The following is a 23,730-nucleotide window of genomic DNA, read 5'->3' as shown; positions in this document are numbered from 1 at the left end:
TTTACTCCACACTTCAGCTGGAGAGCAGTTATGAAGAAAATGGTTCCTTACTCCAGATGGGCAGAGAGGAGATCTACCGTGGTCTATGGTACGTCCAGTCTGGTTTTTAACACCTTTTAGTTTGCTTACAGGGTTAAAATTATTCTGTTTTTTACTCTTTTCTTATGCTTTTGCTGCAATATAAACTATGGCAGAGTAAAGGATTCTGGGAGAAAAGGATCTCTCCTCGTGGTGATCACAGCATGGTTAACAACATGAGAAAGGTGGCAAAAAAAAGTTATATTTTAGGATTCATGGATGAAACATACTGATTTTCATAGTGATTTTGGGTCTTGCAGACATCAGTGGAACTGTATTCTTATTCTTATTGAACATGCCGAGGATCTATTTGGGAATGTTGCAGTAAAATTTGTTACAGTTTTAGAGAAATTAGAGAAATTGAGACATCGTCTATCATGTTTCCCTCTCAAATTTAGGACAGTTTATCCAGCATAATAGAAAATTAAAACTGAAATAAATAAATAAACTGCTGAACATAAACACTGGCGGTTGTCATGGAGAAGAACAGGTGCTCCTAATGACAATGATTAAAGTTTTGCTGATTCAATTGTCCTAATTGTCTGTGGGGCAATGACCAGCTGGCATAACACTCAAGATGCAGTTGAGTAGTTTTTCTTTTTTGAGAGAGAGAGAGAGAGAGAGAGAGAGAGATACTTTTATTAATCTTTTATTGATCCCAAATAAGGAAAGGTTCCTAACTGAGAATTATCTAATGGCAACCATGATAAGAGATGGTTTAAATCTCTATAAATATTAAGGACCATGCTTTATGCTTCAAGTCACCCAATCAAAATCACCAAATACACTCACAACTTCATTAGGTACACTTGCTTGCTAACCCTAACATCTAATCAACCAACCACATGGCAGCAACTCAATAGATTTAGTCACTTTCACACGCAACCATTTCTATGGTTTACAGAGAATGGTCTGAAGAAGAGAAAATATCCAGTAAGCAGCAGTTGTCTGGACCAGAATGTCTGGTTGATGTCAGAGGTCTGAGGAGAATGGACAGACTGGTTGGAGATGATGGAAAGACAACAGGAAGTCATATAAGCGCTTGTTCCAACCAAGAATAGCATCTCTAAACACACAATAAGCCCAACCTTGAAGCAGATGGGCTACAGCAGTGGAAGACACACCGGGTGTCTCCTGTCAGCTAAGAACAGGAAACTGAGGCTACAATTCACACACACTCACCAACACTGGACAATAGAAGATGGAGGAAATGTTGCTGGTCTGACGAGTCTCCATTTCAGCTCCTCATTCAGATGCTAGGCTCAGAATTAGGTAGAAACGTCGTGAAATCTAGTCCATCCCTTTATGACCACAGTGTAGCATCTTCTGATGGCTACTTCCAGCAGGATAATGCACCATCTCACAAAGCTCAGATCATCTCCACCTGCTTTCTAGAACATGACAACGTCCTCCACAGTCACCAGATCCCAGTCCAGTAGAGCAGCTTTGGGATGTGGTGGAACGAGAGATTCTCATCATGGATGCAGCCGACAAACCTGCAGCAACTGTGTGAAATCTCTGAGGAGCGTTTCTAATATCTTGTTGAATCTATGATACCAGGGCAGTTCTGAAGGAAAAATGGGTCCTACCGATTCCCAGCAAGGTGCACATAATAATCTGAATGCAGGTTGCTTGTTCTTACCCTTAAATATGATGTGAACAGACAGCCAACTGGTGGTTTATGGATGTACAGTAACCCTACACAAGATATACCAAACCATGGACTCTGAGAACTGCACATGATATAATGATGTTAACTAAGATTCAAACCCATAGAAGCAGAAAAGCTCATTTCAGTGACCAACCACCTGGCTCACAAAGTTGTCCCACTAATTCATGTCCAGCTGGCTTTGGCTTAAAACTGGTTAGGTGGTTCAGGTTTTTTGTCACTGGAGTCTTGTTTTAAGTAGCGACGTCTCCATTAGGTTTTCTGGTGACTGTATTTCTTATTACTGTTGCGTGTAACTATACATTTAAACATTAGAAAAATGTTAGCAAGGTTGGCATCTGATATCACATGCCAAAAATATTTCTATTCATCTATACAAATGTCAGTTTGTGAATGTACACCCTGAAAAAATGTTCGGTTTAAGTACATGAAAGGTGCTAACGCAGAGAAATGGGTAGATTTCTAAATACCTGTGCTCATATGCAGGACCTAAAGCATTAATGTTTAAAGCTATGAGCTTGAAGTGAATGTTTTCGTATGTTTTTAGGTGGAAAAAGCAATTAGTGACATTAAAATAGTGTATCAGAATGTAAAGCTAATGCTGGCTAGCATAAATAACTAGCATAATTGACACGCATAAAGCTCTGTGGTTAGATTACAACAGCTTTATCAAAGGGATACATGAAGGGAGTGCTGTCTGCATTACTGATACTACAGGGAGATCTAGATGAAAAAAATGTACTAAAAGGAGCCTTGCTTAGCCAACATTAGCTAAGCAGAGTAGAGAGTAATGTTTATACACTGGAGCTATCCATTAAACAACAAAAGCGGATATTTGTCCCACAAAAACTTGCAGCCTTGCTGCTCAACAGATTGTTTTCATGGCAGACATTTTGTCTTGTCATAGTAAAAGTATATAGAGGTAGCCTACTGTATATTTATGAGAGATTTCCCACTTCTTCATCTGCACGAGCTAGTTAGCAGTGGAACATACATACAAGTAGAAATACCTTAAAGTGGAATGCAGCGCTCATTAATACACCTGTTCTTGTCCAACGAGTTAAAAAGTCTTCTTTGAAAAAGGTGTGTTATTCTCATACAGCAAGTCAATGAAGACAGGAGTTTGAGTGTGAGCCGGACGGGTGAGCAGCTTTTTTTTTTTTTTTACGTTTTTACCAGTAAGTAATTTAAGTGTGGTCACATCCTTTTCTCATAAAGTGTGTTTTTTACCCCCAGATTTTTGTCACCTTTAATTTATTAATCAATTACAGCTGTGCTTCTCCTGCTGAGATAGTTATAGCTCATTTACACAGTGCTGCTTGAGAAAGTGTCTCCTGAGATACTGTGGCATTTCACATACAAAAACCACCAAAGTTTAGTTAATCATTCAGTGAAAGCTGTCAGTGTACAATCTCCGAGTTTTGTTGTGCACTCTGACTGACCTCTTGTTATCAGTCTCGCTTCAGTCACACGTGAGGTTTTTTCATATTACTCCCACAGAAATACTAAATCTTTAACACTTTATTGTGTTCCTACATCTAAGAAAATAAAAACTGAATAGTGCAGCATGTAACAAAACCAAAGGTCAATGACAGAAATATTTACTATATCATTAAAATCTGTGTTTCTATTCATCTAATCCCTTTAATAAAATAACTTGTGTTTTTATCTTCTCAGAATGAGCCGTTCATATGTTGGCTGTGGGTTCACATACATGGCAGCGGCCATATTTGAGCCACCATTTTAACTACGGTGTCTCTGAATGGACAATTAACTCTTGTGTGTAAAGTGAGACCCCTTTGAGCTTTAAAACTGCAGAACCAGCTTTGTTTGATTTGTGCACCTTTTGGGCTAAGTAATGCCTTAAAAGACACCAAAAGTAGTAATCTGTAGTCCAGTCATCGCTGTACCTGAGGCCACTGGATCCACTCGCAGGTGAAAACATGTTGGCACTGACAGCCACCATCCATTCACAACTGTGCTTCACATTTATAGTAATTTCTATGTCCATCTTTACCACTAGATGTCAGCCCTGCACATCTGTTGCAACATAAAAAGAATGAAGACAAATATGCAACATTTCTTACAAAAAAAAACCCAAACATTATCTTTTAAAGTTGAAAAAATACTGTAATCTGTAAATATAGTCCATGAATTGGGATAGATGGTCTGCTCCATAGTTTAAGAGCAACAGCAAAGGAACGACCGTCCTTCAGCCTGACTCTTGGTACCCTGGTCAGAAGACCTTGATGATCTTTGTGGTACATAAAGACATAAGAGACCAGTCAAAGACAAAGAGGCCAAGCCATGTAGTGATTTAAAAACAATAATGACAGGGAGCCAATGCAGGGGGGCGAGGACTGGAATGATATCACATTTTATTAAAAGCCGAGCAGGTGTATTCTGGAGCGGCTGGAAGCGATCATGGCTAGACTTATTTTTTAACATCTTTATAAAGAGAATTGCAATAGTCTAGATGGGAAAACATGAGAGAATGAAGAAGAAGAAAATGAAGTTTTATTTAGTTCTAAAGTAAATAAAAGTTGGTTCAGGAGTTCCGTTGGCGTTGTCCGTGTTATTTAGTAAAGTTTATTTCCTCCATTTCTCATCAGTCCATCAGTTTATCTTACACCTGGTTTCCTTTGTTCATTATTTGTCACCACTGTTTGTTGCTGCTGTCAAAAAGGCAGAAAAAAATCATTAATTACATTAAATGATGAAAAGCAAGTTAAAAGTTACTGTGCAGATTTCATGCATAGGCGCATGAGAAAACATGAGATAACAGCTAAATACTGCTTCTCCATGTTTAGTCTGGGCTCTGGTCTGGACTAGTTGACCAGTCTTTGGATCTAAGAGCTCTAGGTTTATATTCTCTGAACATATCAAAAATGTTTTCTGGGCCTAAACCGTTTTGGGATTTGTAAATGACCGGTAAGGTTTTAAAATCTATTCTGTGACTGGACTTAAGTCCTTTTTTTGGAATTGAACACCATCAGGATCCTCTTAACTACACCATGAAATGGCTAGGACTTTGTAAATGCCTTTTTCCCACACTGTTCTAATAAATTTGTTCCATTTTTGTCATATATATTTGCACTTTCACATATGAAAATAATTTAAATAAAATATTTACACTCAGCAACTTTTATAAATAATAGTGGAGCTTTATGGTTTCCTTCTTCATTTCCCATCCAAATATTATATTGCAAATACTTCAGTGTTGGTCGTAATATAATTAAATGCATTGCTTTGATAAGTTATTATTTTTTACAGTCAGTGAACTCAGAGTCTATCACTGGAGGTTTAACCATGCAATGCTTAACTATGTGGTCATTTAAAGCCTGATGGAAAAACAGCTTGGATGAGTGACGCATGAAATTAGATGCATAACTGGTTTAAAACGTTTATTTATTTCACTTCAAAGTGAAATAATACTTATCAGCCTGTGTGTCTAGAATATTTCTGATGGCGCAGCCAGACAGAGGCACCAACTTGGAAAGGATTATCCTGTATTGTATGCCTTTAAAGAGTGGAGATGCATTGATTATGGAAAAAAAAAAAGACAGTGAGCCCAGTTAGAAACGGTATCCATCAGTATTACTGGCCAATTATCTTGGCTCATGACATCTAGTGGCATTATGACTTCCACATCCTTTTCATAAAATACAAACAATCTGCACAAACACCTGCAGCAAACTATGCAGAGCTTTATTAGCTCTGTCTTCTCTAGTTGCTGTTGTTTCATAATCACTACATGCATTTTCTAGCTTTAGCTTACTTTTCCATGGAAGGCAGTCAGATTGTACGGGTGATCCAGCCACCCCAGCGCCCGTTTAATGGCTTGCAGCATCCCAGCCATTAACCTTCCAGTTATATACTTCTATATTTAGGCAGTGCTGGAGATGTCATCTGTCATGTGTTTTGGTTGATAAATCTGAGATTTTTCATACGTTTATCCACCAGCGGTCCGCTCAGCCACTTTCGGCTCCTGGAGGATGCTCACCCTGGGGGCAGAGTACGAGGACACCTGGGCTCCATCACCTGATAAGAAACGTGGTCCCAAAAAACGGGCTAAGGGAGAACCGGAGCATGACGAGCAGGCAGAGGCCTGCTCCGGAGAGTTGGAGGAGCCGTCATGGAAAACCGTCAAGGAGAGTACCAAACAGAAGTATGACACAGTCTTACAGCTGGATGAAGAAAGAAAAACGAGAATGAGAGACGGCGTCTGTCATGCTGTCTGGAAGCACGAGACACTGAACAGCAACCCACTAACTCACAGGTTAGAAATACTTACTGACATCTAGTGGCCAAGTTGGAGATAACCTTAGCAAATGCCATTCACGCAATATCTAACATATATAGAAATAAAAAGTTTTTTTAGACTTAAAGTAAGATAAGATAAGATAAGAAGATAAGATAAGACCTTTATTTGTGTCACGGATGGTGTGCTGATCCAAGGAAACGGGAACTCTTAGGAAGAGGTAACAAAGGTTTATTGTGACTGGCTGGTGGAAAGAAACAGGAACGCTGGAAGGAAGGGCTGGAGCGGGCAGACAGGAATCCTCAGAGACACAGGTGAAGTCCGGGTCAGGTTCTTGTGGAGAGAGAGCACACATTAGTTTCAGTCAGGCTAGAGACAAAGACAAGACTTGGAGCACGACTGGTTACCACAGATTGTAGTATAATCCAGCGATGACTGGAGGTTCGTCAGGGGTTTATATGTGGGATGAATGATGAGCTTGATGTCCGTCAGCTGTGCTGTCCTAATAGCGGTGTCACATAGCTTTCCCAAATAAGGGCATCCGGAAGCAGGAGATGTGAGGAGACGTGGGCCATGACAATTTGTCCCCAGAAGGGGAAATTTTAGTGCAACAGCAGCAAGACAGAAGGACTGGCAGTAAAAGCCACAAAACAAATTATTAATAAAACAAAGTTGTTGTTGAGATATATACATAAAAGAGAAGAATTAATAAATAAAAAAGCTACCTGTCAAAGTTATGGATCACTCCAAAGATATTTGATCTTCTTTAGAATTTTCCTTCTGAGAAAGTCACACCAGTATTTATTCTTATTTTCAGCCTGTGTCTATTTCCAGTTAGCTTAATCTCTCATATTTTTCTTTGATGAGACATTTCATGCCACTACATGTCTTGGCATTATGTATGATAAGCATGATCTTCATTTCTAATGTGTACCCTTAAAGTTCATATAAAACAGAAACTATTATTCCTCCACTGTTAGCTGTCTCCTTGAATACTCTCCTTCATCTGTATGTGGCTTTTATAATGAAACTCTGGCTGCAAAATCACTTCACAGAGAAAAATAGTTCATTCTAAGGGAATATTTAGAAAAATAGTTATTAATTTTCTATGTATGCATGCACCTATGGATGTTTGCACATATGTTTGCTTGACATACATGCATGTATTTATGCACGTATCCATGTATCATGTTCAGTTATATGTGTGCAGGACGGATTAAACATCCCTCTCCTGTTGACTTGCTGCCTAAAAAACTGCAGTGAATGCATTGAACCACAAGATGTCAGGTGAATGTAGTAAAAATGAGAAACTTTGCAGGTTATTGCTTGATGTACACATCCCCGCTTATGTCAAATCAAGCCCATTGCAACCAATCCCTTATTTTTTTATTCTTACAACATGATTAACTTTGAGCTACAAGAAGCTCAACTCATTTTCTGAAGTAGAAAACAACACTTTTAAACTGTTATGTTTTTCAGCTGAATTAAAAAAATGAAAACCATCATTTCTGGTACATTTTTCTAAAAATAGTTCATTTTTAATATTAAAGACTTTAACATTTGTATTTGTGTTTGTGCTATAAATGATAAAATATTCACTTTCAAGCTTGTTAGAATTGAACAAACTCTGTTTTTGCCTTAAATTTCTATGTTTACTGCACATATTTCAATAAATCTGAGCACCAATATCCAGTTTCCCTGAAATGATGGGTGGCTCACAACTTTTGCAAATGTAAAAATTAAGCAGAAAACAAATTAAATCTATACTGATCATAATAAACTTTTTAATCTTAGCATGATTTTAATGTCCTGTCATCATCCTGCGAAAGCCACTGAGTTATGTTACTTTCAGTAGACGTGGGTCCAGTTGGTGCCAGAAATGGGATGTACATTAGATTTAAGTTATTATGTGTATAAACATAACTTTTCACCTCACTCATATCTAAAATAAAACTGACTGAGGTTGATGTTTGACCCGCAGGGCTTTTCTCAACTTCATTAGGGTCTAATAACCAGCCAACAGACTAGGAGCGCGCGTCTGTGCGCTCCAGCCTCTGATAGGTCCATTTTAGTCACATGGGCTCTTTCTTCCTTATTCCACTGAGGTTTCGCTTTATAGCCTACAGCCCCCCATGCAGCGAGCAATCAAACAGGAATAGCAGGACCACCGCTCCTGTTGGTTTTGCTGGTTTTTTTCTTGTTGCTGTTGGAAAAGAGGATCAGGGATTCCACTCTTCTGAGACGCTTCTGCCATTTTAATTTTTTTTCACTGACCGAACATTTCAACTGGTGTCTGGATGATGACACGATGCTGTCAGGGGTTTGGGCTGAGACAGAGTAATCAGATTTGATTTGAGCCTATTATTATATTTTTTTCCTACTTAGAGCTCGCGTGATGTGGATTAAACAGCCCAAATGAAGTGAACACGGCCCCTTTTCTCATTTTTTCCTTTTTCTTTTCTTTTTGATACATCTGAAGTGCTTCGTTGCTGGAAACTTTAAAAATATCTTTTAAGATGAATAAATGGAAAGGATCAAGAGAGCGTGGTTTTCAGTGAGGCCACCTTCTCCTTTTTCCAAAACGCAGCGCCTTTTCTCTCCAACCAGGCAGCGGTTTGGATGAAGCGTGTTTTGTTGTGATGCGTCTCCCCTTCATTTCCACTAACACCACTTTGGATTTTCCCTTTTGGATCTGTGCGTTTCCAGAATGGCTCGCTTCGCAGATGATCTACCCACCCGCTATGGAGGAAGCACAGTCGGCGGAGGGAGAGGCGGACCGGGCGCCGGCAGAGGGGGCGCCCGGGGTGCTGGCGGCGCTCCGGGCGGGCAAAGGATGTACAAGCAGTCGATGGCCCAGAGAGCCCGGACAATGGCCATTTACAACCCTAACCCTGTCAAACAAAACTGCTTCACCGTCAACCGCTCCCTCTTTATCTTCCGCGAGGACAATCTCATTAGGAAGTACGCAAAGAGAATAACAGAGTGGCCATATCCTTTCATGACCAAGCAGCACGGCACACAGCAGGTGCATCAGTCAATCCAGCAGTAGTTAAAACCCGGAAACACACCACCTGCTGTAGGCCTATATTTCTTCACTATAGTTGCTACAAGTGGGTTAGATACTGAGGGTTGTGAGTACCAGTCCCCGCTGTTGAATTAACAGGTGGAACAACCATCACAGCGCTGACGGCACCTGTCGCTGCGCTTCTTATCTTTGTTCAACATGACACAAAGATGTTTTTACCCGTAGCTACAGAGCTGTAGGCAAACACTTTGTTTCCTCTTTTATTCCCAGCTCTAATCTATTCATATTGTCCGAGTTCTTTTGTCAAAATGTCAGCTGTCAAACTGGCTGCCGTTCACGCGCTGCGGTTAATAATGATCCAACACGGCCATTGATTAAGGCAGCTTCAAGTCAACAAAAAGAGAGATGGTCGACTCAGGTTGAGGTTATTTAGAAAAAGCAATTCCTACTTTAAATAAAAGGAGATGGGGGGGATTGTTGTGGAGGTGGGGTGGCACGTCCACGGCTTCAGCACCGCCTCTTCGTCTTAGTTGGGAGCTCTCTCCATGGTGCTGAACTCGCCCACGTTCGACGCTTCAAAAATTTGAGAAGTGGTCGCCCCTCAAATCTTCCCGATTCCTCTCCTTAGATTATGGAGGTTCTAAATCTTATTAGAGGGTTGATATAATCTATGTTTAATGCAAAGTAATATAAAGTCTAGATTGTGGAGTGACAGCATGTTTTCTTTTTTAAAGTCAATAAAGTGGCTGTGCATTGGAAATTATGTCTCTTTTTAAATAGAATGATGTAAAACCCAAATGATGACTACAAAATTGGTTTAAAACCTCCTATCTGTAGATTAAATGCTGATTATAGTTAGTGTCATTTTGCAGTGAAATGGGGGAAGGTTGAACTTGTGAAACAAACATGAGCAGACAGCTGGATCTGCTCTGTGGGAAACAGTGAGAACAACATTAGCTTTAATCAAATAACGGTGCTTATCAATTTATCTGTGCCCTCCATGAGCTGGATGGAGTTGAACTTCCTATTCTACTTCCTACCAAAATTACAAGATGATGATTAAAAAACCCACAGGAGCCTGAAAATCAACATGAAGCAGATAAACTGTTATTATAAACATGCCACTTATAAATTTATGAGAAAAAAACACTGGATGATAAACGTGGCTTTGCTTCATAAGCCCCTTGTTCCTTTGTGATTCATAGGCCCTCAATAGGCCCTGACCCATGGGCAAAGACCCTGTGAAAATGGACTGCAGAATGAGGCTGCCATTGAAAATTGGTCAACCATCTGGAAGAATCATAACCGCATATATAGGATGCTTTCTTTCTTTTCTTTTCTTTTTTTCTTTTTTTAGAGCATGATGGAAGATTAATGCTTTGGTGGCTAAAATGCAACCAAATACAAGTTTAAATTTAATGAAATTTTTTTGTTTTTACTAAAGTCAGTGATAAAAAAATAATTTTCACATAATATTTTTGTGAAATTGAATTAAACGTATGCAACATCTCCTTAACTTTGACACTCCATTTGAATACATGATCCTGGCAACGATTATCGCCAACTGCATCGTCCTGGCCTTGGAGCAACATCTACCTGCAAGTGACAAGACACCCATGTCAGAACGCCTGGTAAGTCTACAATCTGTGCAACCCTAATCACAGCAGCACATTCGGTGTGTTCATATTTTCTTCCAGGTCCTATTCTCTCTATGAGCTAGCTTAGATCCCATGCTCTGCCCCAGTTCCTTACAAAGACCCTGACCTTAGACCAGTGGTTCCGAATTTTTTTCTGCAGGGCCCCCTTTTCATCCACAATAAGAATGTCAAGCCCCCCTTTCTTGAAGAAGCCCTTCAAGACATACAACACACTGTGGTCTCGCTTTATTACCCACCATTACCATTACATCACTTGATCATTACCTGGTCATGACCAGGGGATTGTTTTATTTTCTTGTGGTTCTTGAAATGCCTGTTGTTCCAGGATGCATCAATAACAATATCAGGTATCAGTCCAATACTATGTGCATGTACTCATACTCTGTATTCATAAGTGTTTTGATACAAAATCCAAAGCCAATGTGAAGAAAACTAGGGCTGTCAAAATGAATGCTTTAATAGAAAGTGACTAATGTGCAGAATTAATGTTAATTTGTTGTGTTAGTTGTTGCTACATTAAAAATCTGAATTTGGCATTATCTTGGTTAGAGGAAATTCTTTTAGTAAGTAGGTGCCATGTCACAACAAGGATTTGAATCCACCCAAAACACTTTATACTCATTATTTATGAAGTTACTATCAAGCACAGTTAAAAATTTTAACATGGGGTGTACATAAACAAAATGATTATGGATGCTATTTTAAAAACCTTTAATTTGGCATTATCGTGGCAACCAAATCCAACAAAAACCACTTTGTCCTCCTTATTTATGAAGATTCTGAGAGTTTTCAAGCCTTATATTTAGAGGATGACCGCAGGATGATTCATATGTGCCCATCAGCTGCACCACCTGCTACATAACTCTGGGCCCCAGTAGGAAGCGGGCCCCTCAGTTTGGGATCCACTGGCTTAAACCACTTTTGTGACTCTTATCAGTGACATAAAACAAAGGAAATGCTGTACAGTCAGAGACGTCAAGTTGCATATGCAGAGAAAAGCTTCACGGTTCAGCACTTTGCTCCTCTTTGCTTTGAAGGTGTTGCAGCTCGGGGGTGAGTTCCCAACACTCAACATTCTTCTCAAATCCAGCCACTTGCTTTGGTTTTGACTTTTTTCGGCCATAGGGACGCAAATTGAACAGATATTTTTTAGACAAGCAGCATTCAGGCGCAGAAGAAAGTGATTAGTGTTGATACACAAAGAGAGAAAACAAGCATCCTCTCTCTGCCTCCTCCACCTTGAGGATGTAATATGACAAGATGGCTTTTAATTAAAAGGAAGTATCAGCTATTATTTGTAAAGCTCTGTCAACAGACCAGGAGGCGTGCGGTAAGTGGAGGCTTCTGGCTAAGAGTACTTCACATCCATCGTAGGTCTTTAGCAGGATGATCCTTGGAGAATTCCTCAGCTGTTTTTCCAAAGACATATTTATTCATTTAGGAGTGTTTTGGGCATATATATGCATAATAGAAAGAATTTTGTTCACGCAGCCCTCCAGCTCTCATTGCATAAGACATTACTGTGTTTATGAATTTAAAATGATTGCACACGAATGCTTGTTGAGGTCACTCCTCTCAGCCATATCTGCTTCACATAGCGCCCAGGCCTGTCACACTGCTTTTATGTGATTATTTATGTTGGTGGCTTGGTGATACTTCCAGGGGTTAGGGGCAATGCCCGTCAGATTGTAACGAGAGAAAATGAATGGTAGAAGTTGGCGTTGGCATGAGATATCCCCTTCTTAGTTTGCTCACAAAAGGAAAAAACATCAAGTCACACATGGCCTCATCCAGCTCTCTTATTTCCAGCGAGGTCCAGGGTTAGTCTCAGCCACGCAGCCCAGGTCGTGATGAAACTGTGACCCACTGTGGGATGGCTGTCACACTTTGAGAGAACAGTGCAGAGCTCAAATAAATCATGTTCAGTCAGAAAGGGTTTTCTTCATCAGGTTGAGATAGTGGTGTGTATCCCATATGAACAAATGTCACGCTAGTGGGGTCTTTGAGATGCACCTTAGGTGCCTTCCCCCAATTCTATTATTCTATGCTTCATTATTCTTTTATGTCACACAAATGGGATGCTTGAACTGTACAAGAGCCTTTCCATTTGGTCCAAATGTCAGAACAAGTAACCCCCCCCCCAACAATGGTTTCTTATTGTTGGCCCAACTATATTTATTTTTGCCACTATAAGAAGTCCAGTGACCCCCTTAAACATCTCCTCTTGGGTTGTTGGGCTCTTGCATGGCTTCAGTAGAGTTTAACCTTAATCTGATCTTTGCTTTCATTTGAGGTTATACAGGTTGTTTCATTTGTTTGAATACCTTAAAATGTGCCTGTTTGGAGCTTCACTTAATCCCTATAACCTCCTATGATCATGCTGCATTTGTGATGATTTGTTTTCACTTTAACGCTTGTTTAACCCTTGACCCAAGAATCAATGAGCAGAAAATGCACAAAAAAAAAAAAAAAAACTGGAGTATTTTTTTTCGCCCTTTTACAAAATGTAAAAAAAAAAAATAAAAATAAAAAAAAATTGCATGTTCTGTTTATTACTGTGTGACATATCAATATACTAATAAATCCCATTACCTGGTTAGGAGTGTGGACCAGAATCCCAGATGCGACGACTGAGTGGTTAATTGTGTGACATGACAAATAGGTCATCCTGCTGCACCCTCTAAATGTAAGGCTTGAAAACTGTCAGAATCTTCATAAATAACGAGGATAAAGTGGTTTTTGGTGGATGCATTGTAGTGAAAAAGGTATTGAACATGCATGTCTTTGGATGGTGGGAGGAAACCAGAGTACCCGGAGAGAACCCACGCATACAAGGGGAGAACATGCAAACCTTCCCTCATGGGGAGCTTGAACCAGTGACCTTCTTGCTGTGAGGCTGTGATGCTAACCACCACACCACCATGCTTCATCTATTCTTCACCAGTGACACACAAGCTGCTTTCCCACTGCAGGAACATTTTGAAGTTCATGTAACCTTTTCAGAAACCAGGCCATTTTTCATGCATTTGGACAGATAGGAACCAGGGATCACGGCCCTCAGTTCCCATAACCATTTTAGTTCCTACTCCGAGGCAGGGTCTTTTCAGGGTTCCATAGGAACCCACCTTATGTAGGTGATTGGTGATTGGTAGCTGCACCCCTTCTTGTGGTCTTGTTTTTAAAAACCACTGTTGCAGCTACGGATGACAACAATATTAGCGTCTTGGTGGTGTTGTTTTCGTCTCTTTATTTTTTGTGGGTTTATTTTTGTTGTTGTTTGGCTCTAAAGTAACACGTCGCTGTCGCAGGCAGTAGCGTCACAACAAAATGAAACAGTTCCCCTGAGGAAGGGCAGTTCGTAGAACGAAAGCCAAGGCGGACTCTTCTTAGAACTTCTCTGTCCGAATGAGATTATACTTTGACATTTTCACATCTTAATAAATCTCACAAGTGTTCCCTTTAGCATAAATTGTACCAGATTTATAATCATTTCATTATGGGTAGCCAGTTTTTGAATAAAGGCCTAACAGCTAGGCACAGAGCTCAAAGGGTTAAGATGTTCCTGCAACAAATGAAAGAAGCCATTTTTATTTATTTCTTTCCATTTCACCCACCCCTTCGCCATCTCTTTCACTTAATGCTTCATTAAACACACTCTTACCTCTTACAAAAACAGATCTCCCTCTGTCAATCTCATCCTCTCTCCAATTCTCTCCGTCTTCCTGCAGGACGACACAGAGCCCTACTTTATTGGAATATTCTGTTTTGAGGCTGCCATTAAGATCATTGCCCTGGGCTTTGCATTTCACAAAGGCTCCTACCTCCGCAACGGCTGGAATGTAATGGACTTCGTGGTCGTCCTCACAGGGTGAGTCCCCCCCCCACCGCCCCCCCTCCAACCTGCTGGGAGCCATCCAGAGATGGAGGCCATAAGTGAAAAGAGTGGTTTCTTTTGTGTGTGCTCTGACATAGAAACATAGCGAAATCACCTTCAAGCATGTGTCTTATTCAACAAGTAAACATGATGTGATCATTTTATTGTTTTCTTGGGCTTTACATGCTAATTGTAGCACTTTGTGGCACCGTTTGGGAATATTTACGTATCCAGCTGATGATGTTGCAGTGAAATTTGATCGACTTGTATGACGCGTTTCATGTTTGCTGTATCTTGCAGAGATATGTACATGTCAGAAGTGTGAGTCATTAGCTAAATGATCTTCTGTGACAGAAGCTTTTATGGCTGGATTTTGTGTTGCCTCATCTTCTCAAGCAGTTCTTAGCGGCTGCTTGGCAGGGAGGCTGTTGTACTCTGGGGCTTTAAAGGCCATGTGATGGCTGAAGTCGCACATTATCAGAAAGAAGTCGTGAAAACTCAATGAGAGCGATGGTTTCTGCAGGGAGTTCAACCTCAGCACCACAAAAGGCAGATAAGTGCTCCTTCTCAGACTTTAGCTGCAGAGTTTTCTTGACTTTAACTCCCAAAGTTCAGAAGGTGAATAAACTCTGAATCTTACTCTGAATCTTTTAAACCCAAAGAGGCTTGATGTTTCTCTGCGAGTTAATTCACGATGATTTTACTGAAGTTAAAGGAACAGTACAATGTAAAAGGACTCAGTCAACACATAATGCTGATAATTATGTGCTGATAAATGCCTGTTGTGCTGTGTTAAATGCAGAGATATTCTCTCTCTATGATGTTTGAGGCTCAGATTGGACTTGTGCTATAAATAATTGCTTTTTCAAAACATCAATAAACAAATGAATCAACCTGGAGGGCCATAGATTGCAACGGTAGCCACCATGAGCGCTTCGAGGTGACAAAAACATATCAGTAAAAACTGAAAATGATGGTGAGGCTTCATTAGGCTACACATTTTACAGATGTGAGGCAAACATCCTCGGATTGTGTTGTAGGATTAAAACAGTTAATCTTTTCTGGTTGTGTTTTGACCATAGCCAACACATTAGAGATGCCTTTTCCTTCAGCCAGCATGCACAGGCAGGGAAATTCTGTTTGGATCTGATTGGATTTAACATTCCCTCGAGGTGGAAGAATTCACGTTGGGTAATGAAAGTCGCTGCTATTTGATACACGGCATCACTTGCTTTGTGTTTTGGTTGCCACAGAATAATAAAATCTAATAAATGTTTACATACTGAGCTGCAAATCAACATTGTTATTATTGTTTAAAGTGGATCAAAAATCAGCTTTTTATTGCAGTTTTTTCTTCAGCTCTTTGGCTACCCATTGCTGACACAGCTGGATACAAATGAACCATTATATTCTGTATGTGTGCGTTGCAGTTTGGTTGCCAGGCAACCACAGAAGATAATATGCCTGGATGCAAGGAGGGGGTTTCTATGTTTGTGTGTAAATGTTTGTGAATCCTTTTTATTTTTGCTTGACACACTCTTGTGAGATCAAGGTGGCCGAAGGTGTCCAGTCTGACATCAGAGACCTCCTCAGGGCATAGTTCAGATTAAAAATAAGTCTGAACTGGGGTGGGGAATGGTCCTGATCGCAAATGATAAGGCGCGTCCTCAAACATTCAGCCTCTCTTCATGGATTTAAGAGGATTACAGCAGGTAGTTTTTACAGCACACCTGGGTGTTAGGAAGCATTTCTGCTCTGCTGTGTGTTGTCAAGAGTAAGAATGAACAACCTTCGGGCATGAATTTGGGATCACAATTGTATTTAAGAGCAGTATAGAAAATAAAAAGATGGTTAAAATCAATAATAGTGTAATCCCCAAGCACAATGCTTCTTTAAGTTGGAGCAGAAGATCAGACTTAATTATTGATGAGCAAATATCTTAAAAAAATACTCACAACTCATTCAAAAGCTCTGGGCAGTGGTTTTATTGATCTTAATGGTCAGAAATCTAATTGTGCATTCAGTCATTCTGTTCAGTAACAGGGTATCTTACAATATTTCACTTTTGCTTAGAATCCATGTTGGTTCTCTTGCAGTGGTGCAATTTCAGAGCTCCATCTTTAGTATAATTATGTTGGTATAGCCATCCAGTCCTAATGAAGGGTCTAAATGACAGTGTAGCTGGAGGCAGTGGCAGACCTTTAATCTGTCCTGATCAGACATTAGGAACCCCTAATAAGAGAATAAATCTGCCTGGGCTGCCAAAGGCTTAATCAATAGAGCAGCAAGCTTGGCTGCCTTAGGAACACTAAGCCGTGATGAGGAGCCAGACGTGGCCTGACGCACTCAGAGGAGAACGGGTGAAGAGACAACCATTTTCTTTTCTGGGCATTTAGAGATTTAGACTGTAAACTGACTCTAGGTTGAAGCTATTAAAATCCAGATTTAATGAATTAAAAAAAAAAAAAAAAACAAAGTCAGACAGAAAGCCAGTTCTAGGAACATTTTAGGCACAGAAAGCAGAGAATTTTTTTTATTATATTTATTTATTTTTATTTTTAAATGTGTCAGTTCCTCTGAAAGCTGAGAAAGATGTAGGATTTTTTTGCCCAATCTTCAGATGACCTGAACCAGATATACACCAGTTACCATCTCTGATTCTGCAACTCCATCTATATAATTTCACACCAGGGATATGGCTGAAGTTTGCCAGATATTCTTGGCCTGTGTCACAGTTTGGGGAGAGCGGTAGGAAAGTAGAATTTTTTAAATGTTTTTCTTCATGTGGTTTTGAATTTCTTGTAAATATTCTTAAAATAATTTGTTGAATTTATAGTTCTGACTTGAACATCATGCTTTTTATTCAATATGGCAGTAAATATAATGAATGTATTCTCTTGTTTGTGCATCCTGCCTGTGTGTAACATCCATTTCATCTCATGTGACTGTAACATAGTGGAAAAAAACACATGTTGGATTATGTGTAGTGTAGAACTGAGTGTTAGTATTATATAACATCATGCTCCATGTCCATAAAATGACCATGTATCCTGGAAAGCTGTAGTTAAATGAAACGTTTCAGACGAAGATTTTTCTTTAGTCTTTTAGTTTATTTTGTTTATTTAAAGGCAGTGAAGAAAAATACTGTTTTGATCAAAGTGTCTTTTGAAGCTAATTTCTGTCCTTGTACCATTCAAACAAAGGAATGGAGGAAATTTTGCATTAAAATAACATAATAACTAAAACACACACACACACACACCTATCAACTACTTTATTAGGTACCAAGTTGGCCCCCTTTTTCCTTCAAAACTGCCTTATTTCTTGGTTTTATAGATTCAACAAGCTGTTAGACACATTCCTCAGAGATTTTGCTCCATATTGACATGACAGCATCACGCAGTTGCTGCAGGTTTGTCGGCTGCATCCATGATGAGAATCTCCCGTTCCACCACATCCCAAAGCTGCTCTGTGGGATTGGTGACTCTGGAGGTCGTTGGAGTTCAGTGAACTCATTGTCATGTGCTAGAAAGCAGGTGGAGATGATCTAAGCTTTGTGACATGGTGCTTTATCCTGCTGGAAGTAGCATCAGAAGATGCTACACTGTGGTCATAAAGGGATGGACATGGTCAGCAACAATACTCAGGTAGGCTGTGGTGGTTAAACCAGGCCATGTTGGTATGAAGGGGCCCAAAGTGGGCCAAGAAAATTTCCCCCACACCATTATACCACCACCAGCCTGGAGCAATGATCCAAGACAGGATGGATCCATGTTTTCATGATGTTTCCAACAAATTCTGATCTTGCCATCTAAAATGGAGACTCATCAGACCAGACAGGATTTCTCTATCTTCTGTTGTCCAGTGTTGGTGAGTCTGTGTGAATTGTAGCCTCAGTTTCCTGTTCTTAGCTGACAGGAGACACCCGGTGTGGTCTTCCGCTGCTGTAGCCCATCTGCTTCAAGGTTGGATGTGTTGTTTGTTTGGAGATGCTGTACTGCATACCTTGGTAGGAACCAGTGATTGCTTGACTTCCTGTTGGTTTTCTATCATCTCCAACCAGTCTGCCCATTCTCCTCTGACTTCAACAAGGCATTTTCATTCAACTATGTCACGTTCAAACCCACTTAACATCTCCCGTCTTCCTCATTCTGATGCTCAGTCTCATGCTGATGCTTCATCAAGTCATCTTGACATCTGAGTTGCTGCCATGGGATTGGATGATTATATTTGTGTAAACAAGTAATTGAACAAGTGTGCCTAGTAAAATGGCCATTAAGTGTACAGTTTGTCATTGTGTGTCAGTGACCACCTGCTAACCTTCCTTACCTTTGATAATTAGTCATTGCTGTAATAACGAATGTCTCACATAGTCATTCACCTGCCTCTGCAAATACTATGGAAGCCCAAATGTTAGGCTGCAGGTTGAGAACAATAATCCCTCTGTGAGCTCCAGAAAAACAAAGACAGACCAGTTATTATTTATTTATCTATATGTTTGATTTATAAGTCCTGGCCATAAGTGGTCAGGGTGAGAGTCGGTGCTCGTGGCAACTTCAAAGTTGTGATGTTCTTTCATGTGTCTCTCGGGCAACGGGTTAGCACAATAGGAAGCTTCAAAGTACAGTTGCAAAGACTAAAGAGAGTGGGTCATTTTAGCTCATGGCCTGCGACGTGAATAAATGTTGCCTTTGAACATCTGCCAAAATGCTGCTGTCTGATGAATATCTGCTTAAGTTTCTTGTGTGTTTTCTGTGGACTGATTTTTATCTTGACACCTGCTGCACACGACCCATCTGAGGGATGATGTAAAGCTAAAGAGTAAAGGCTATTTTATTACACTTGACCTTTGTTTTCACAGCAATAAAGTAAAGCTGAGCTTGTTTTGATCCCATCATCACCTGTTTCTGCCCTTTGGGGCAATTGTCAGGGGAATTGTTTTTAGTGTCAGGGTTACTGGATTTTGTTGTGTTTGGTGGTTTTGTTATACTTTTTGCCTGTGTTTGGTTAGATATTACCTTGTTGTGTCTTCCAGTTAAACTTTTTGTGAGCTGAGTCATATTTTATTTTATTTTAATTTGAGTTTTCAGGTTTTTGCTTGAATACTCTCTTTCTAAGACTTCTATTTACTTGACTCTTCTCCTGTGATGTCATGTTGTTGTGACTGATGCAGGATGTGGTTCAGCATTGTCTTGCTGAAATCTGCAAGGCCTTCTCTTAGAGAGATGTTGTTTGGATGGGAGCAGATGTTGCTCTAAAACCTCCATGTACTTTTCAGCATTGACAAGCTGGATGCTCCCTCTCCTCTTTAAGACCCATTTATGCTCAATGCAGAAGACCGATATGCAGGTGGACGGACAGTTTTGTCTTCTGCGTGGGTTAATGAAGTTGATTTTCAGGGAGCTTAGCTATCCACCTCTTGATGCAGAAGATGGAGCAATACCACCAGAAATCGTGAGGGCAGAATAGCTGAAATGCGACCAACAAAAGAAAACAACCAGAGAAGAAGAAGAGGATCAGGAAAGAAACAAAAAAGCAGAAGAAAAATGAAGATGAGCACAACTGTCTAAATTGCACGAGCTTTGGAAGAAAGATTAGAGCTGTGTCCCAATTCAGGGTCTACACACTACGATGAATCGTAAACTTTTACAATTTATCAAAACCAAACTTGACGGGAAAATGTTCCTACCTCCACGGCAACTCTGACCCAGGCGTACATACAGAATGTAGAGAAGCGGGAAACTGCGACACCAATGGTACAGAATTAAATCAAGGAAATGCTGTGAAATGTGAGACATTTGTGCATAATCCACTATTACCTTTCACACCACATGCGTAATGTAAAGAATAAATTTTGACATCTACACCACATGTAGATATGCGGCATGAGCCTCTGCGGAGCTACGCCGAGGCCATGGCGGTGATGCAGACGCAAACGCCGCCAACCATAAATCCGAATTTAGAGTTGATTCTGATTTATGAACAGAAACAGGTGTAGGCGTGCGCACTCTTTGATAAAAGTAGAAGTGCACAGCATTTCCTTGTTGTGCTGCAAACATCACCTGTAGTTTGCTTTGCTACGCACAGGTTGATAAATGAGGCCCCTGGTCCTCAAGGGCCATAGTCCTGTAGGTTTTAGATGTTTCGCTGGACCCTCACACACCTGGTTTAAATTAAATGGCTCTCCTCTACAGCTTTTTAAGTTCTGCCCAACCATGTTGACCCATTAATCGGATTCAGGTGTTTTGCAGAAAGAAACACCCAAAACCTGCAGGCCAGCAGCCTTTGAGGACCAACTTTGGATACCCCTGCTAGATGGTAGAATCTTTTAAAGTCACGACCCAGTTTTGCAGTTCTGATGATTTCATCTGGTGACATTTTGCTGGAAGAATTAAGTTTGTTGCCACTACCTTGATGCTCAGTGACAGCTTTCTTTTTTTTATCACTCTCTGGCCTCTGAGCTGAGCAACCAAGGGAAAGCTTCTCAGCTACTTTCTGAGGCCTCAGTTAGTCAAAGTGTAAAAAGGTTGATGAACAGTATTTATCTACTTATGTGCAGATTTACTCTATAAAGATTTTGGGCTTCTTTCAGTAAGATATCCACAGATTCCCTGACATTACTGCCTGTTGACTCACACCTCACCTTAATGTGTTTTTAAGCCACTTTTAATCCAGGTGCAGCTGTTTGTCTCTGAGGTGTTTGAGTGTGATCCTGGAGCTGATGTTATTGATTTGATTTTATCGACTGTTGTACTGACACATGTGGTCGGTGACCCATCTGCTCGGGGTTCGTGTTGGTTTGTGTTTGCTCAGTGCAGGCTGGTCTTCCAGCCAGCTGGTGATCTCTTCAGTGAGCGCTCTGCTGAACACTGCAGACTCTCAGAGGCCAACAGAGTGCTGCTGATATCATGTTGTGGCAGTTTGAAACCAGCTCTGCTGTCCATCAGTGGCCACACAGGAGCTCAGAGTTGCAGCTGGGAACCCAGTCAGCTTCATCCAGTTTACACTGACATGGATGTGAAGAAGTAGCCCTGAAATCAGTCAAGCTTTTTATTATTGTATAAATCTGCTGGATTGTTTAATTCATTAACTTGTAGCCTATAGAATGAAGGAGATGAGGAGGAAGTAAAACAGTAGAGGTAAAAATAGTTTTAAGAAAATGATGAAATGCCATCACCTTAGCCATCCCCTTCTGTTTTGAGCAGTCACGTAAGGGAAAGGGCTATCTGGATTCTCTTGTAGATGAAGGGATAACGGTGAAGGCCACACAACCCTCCAAATGAAGGCACCGGATACTTCGGCAAAGATGGCGACAGAAGGAAGTCAAAACACCCATAAATTCAACATCAATGAGAATTTAAAAATTATTTTAAAATTGTGTTCCATCTTGTGCCCATTTATTTACAATCTTGTTCATCATAGGGCTGTTATCAAAATCCTCTAACTTAGTGGTAATCACTAATTAATAACATTCTTTAAGGTTAGAATCAGTCCACCGGCTTTCCGGTTGGTGAGCCACCGCTCTTCCTCCTGAGCTGCAGCCGCCCTGTGTCTAGTCCATTTGTTAGTTTATCTCATTGGTTGCTTTTTAGTCTCGTTTCCAGTTTTATTTTAAAGTTCCTTTGTTTGTGTATTACATTTTGCTTTACTTCCAGTTTTCTACACACCTGGTTTCATTTGCTCATGTGCTTCACCTGCTCCTTGTTTAGTTAGCGAACCTCTCAGTGTGTGTGTACCCCTTAATTTAATTTGTTCATTGCCAGATCATCGTTGTCTTTGTGGTTTTTGTTTGTATTATTCTACATCTTAGTTTTGGTTTTCCAGCCCTCTTAATTTTAATAATCCTTCCTGTGCAGCGTCTTGAGTTTTTCAGTGATCAGTTCCTACATCGGTCTTCCTCCTGCCTATTCACTCTGCATTTAGGTCCTCATCCTCCACGTACCATGACATTAATATAACATCATTGGTGTTTAATTTTCCAATTATGTTGACATATGTAATTGAATTTTTAATGTTTAAATATTTTCTCTTCTCCAAGGAGTACCTTTAACTGATGAGCTGGCTCTGTTTATAAATGCTTATATTTACTCTGAGATTAACATAAAATGCATTAAATGTGTCTGAGCTGCAGCAAAATCTGAATTAGCGGACTTTTACTGTCAGTGTAGAATCATCCATCACTGGTCTGCTAATGGTCAGCTTATATGATCCAGAGTTTGTGTACTGATTTCGTCTTTAACTTTAATTCTGGGCTATTTGCCTCAGTTTATCTTTATTTTAATGTGTCAAGCACAAATTTTCTCCCATTTGCAGCAAAGCACTGCATGTCTTCTCTGCTGCTATGCAAGTACATGAATAGGAGACACTTAAGTGCTATATTTGAAAAGGCAGAGCTGTGCTATTCAGATGTAGACTATTCACTCTCTGCCACCTCATATGGTGGCTCGCTGTCATTGGTTTGTAAATGGATAGATGTAAAACACTTTGCACTAAAGTACTATATAAATTTTGACAAATCACCTTTGGGAAGCATTATCATTTATTACAAAACTAATATCAGACAGAAAATGATGGGATAGAAACATGAGAAACACAAAGATTATCCGGCAGTATCTTATGAAAGGTCATTGTGGTAGATTAGGGACAATTTTCGGCTATATTTGGATGCAAAGAAAACTGTTGAGGCTTTTTACATTACAACTGACTAATCTCAGCTCAAACCATTAGCAGGCAAGCCCAACTTCATCCATATTCATGACAACAGAGATACAGTAAGCCCAAGGTGACTCAGAATAACAGTGTTGGTGTAAAAATCCAGCTTGCATCTGTTTTTTTCCCCATCATGCCTGTTTGTGTCTGACTAAAACAGCTGCTAGCTATATGCCTTTACATGCAATCCAATTATTCCAATGACATATATCTGGCAGGTTCTTGGCGAGACATTGGCATTTTGCATCATCTGCTACAGTTGTGGCACAGAGCCCTGAGTAGGTAGAACATGGCTCATGATACAGATGCTTTTTAAGAAGAAGAAAAAAAGAAAACGTGACTTTGTTTGCCTCAGCGGGAAGTTGGCAAGCAGAGATGCAGTAAAACACACATTAATCATAGATTTGTTGGACGAACCAACGTCCACAGCACGTGTGAGTGAACACACAAGCACTC

The 23,730-nt window shown here is 40.2% G+C and overlaps 1 protein-coding gene across 1 annotated transcript in view; it reads left to right on the top strand.

The window, feature by feature from the left end:
* Nucleotides 1–23,730, top strand: part of cacna1bb (calcium channel, voltage-dependent, N type, alpha 1B subunit, b) — a 216,873-nt gene continuing 193,143 nt past the window's right edge. Inside the window, exons 1-5 of the mRNA XM_041969681.1 lie at nucleotides 1–88; nucleotides 5,711–6,026; nucleotides 8,715–8,996; nucleotides 10,559–10,664; nucleotides 14,420–14,559. Of these exons, the coding sequence (XP_041825615.1) occupies nucleotides 31–88; nucleotides 5,711–6,026; nucleotides 8,715–8,996; nucleotides 10,559–10,664; nucleotides 14,420–14,559 (902 nt within the window). The 5' untranslated portion in view covers nucleotides 1–30. The remainder of the gene's footprint in view (nucleotides 89–5,710; nucleotides 6,027–8,714; nucleotides 8,997–10,558; nucleotides 10,665–14,419; nucleotides 14,560–23,730) is intronic.

Source organism: Melanotaenia boesemani, chromosome 19 (assembly GCF_017639745.1).
Source record: "Melanotaenia boesemani isolate fMelBoe1 chromosome 19, fMelBoe1.pri, whole genome shotgun sequence".
NCBI lineage: Eukaryota > Metazoa > Chordata > Actinopteri > Atheriniformes > Melanotaeniidae > Melanotaenia > Melanotaenia boesemani.
The sequence above is the reverse complement of the archived record's forward strand: the minus strand, read 5'-3'. Positions and strand labels throughout refer to the sequence as shown.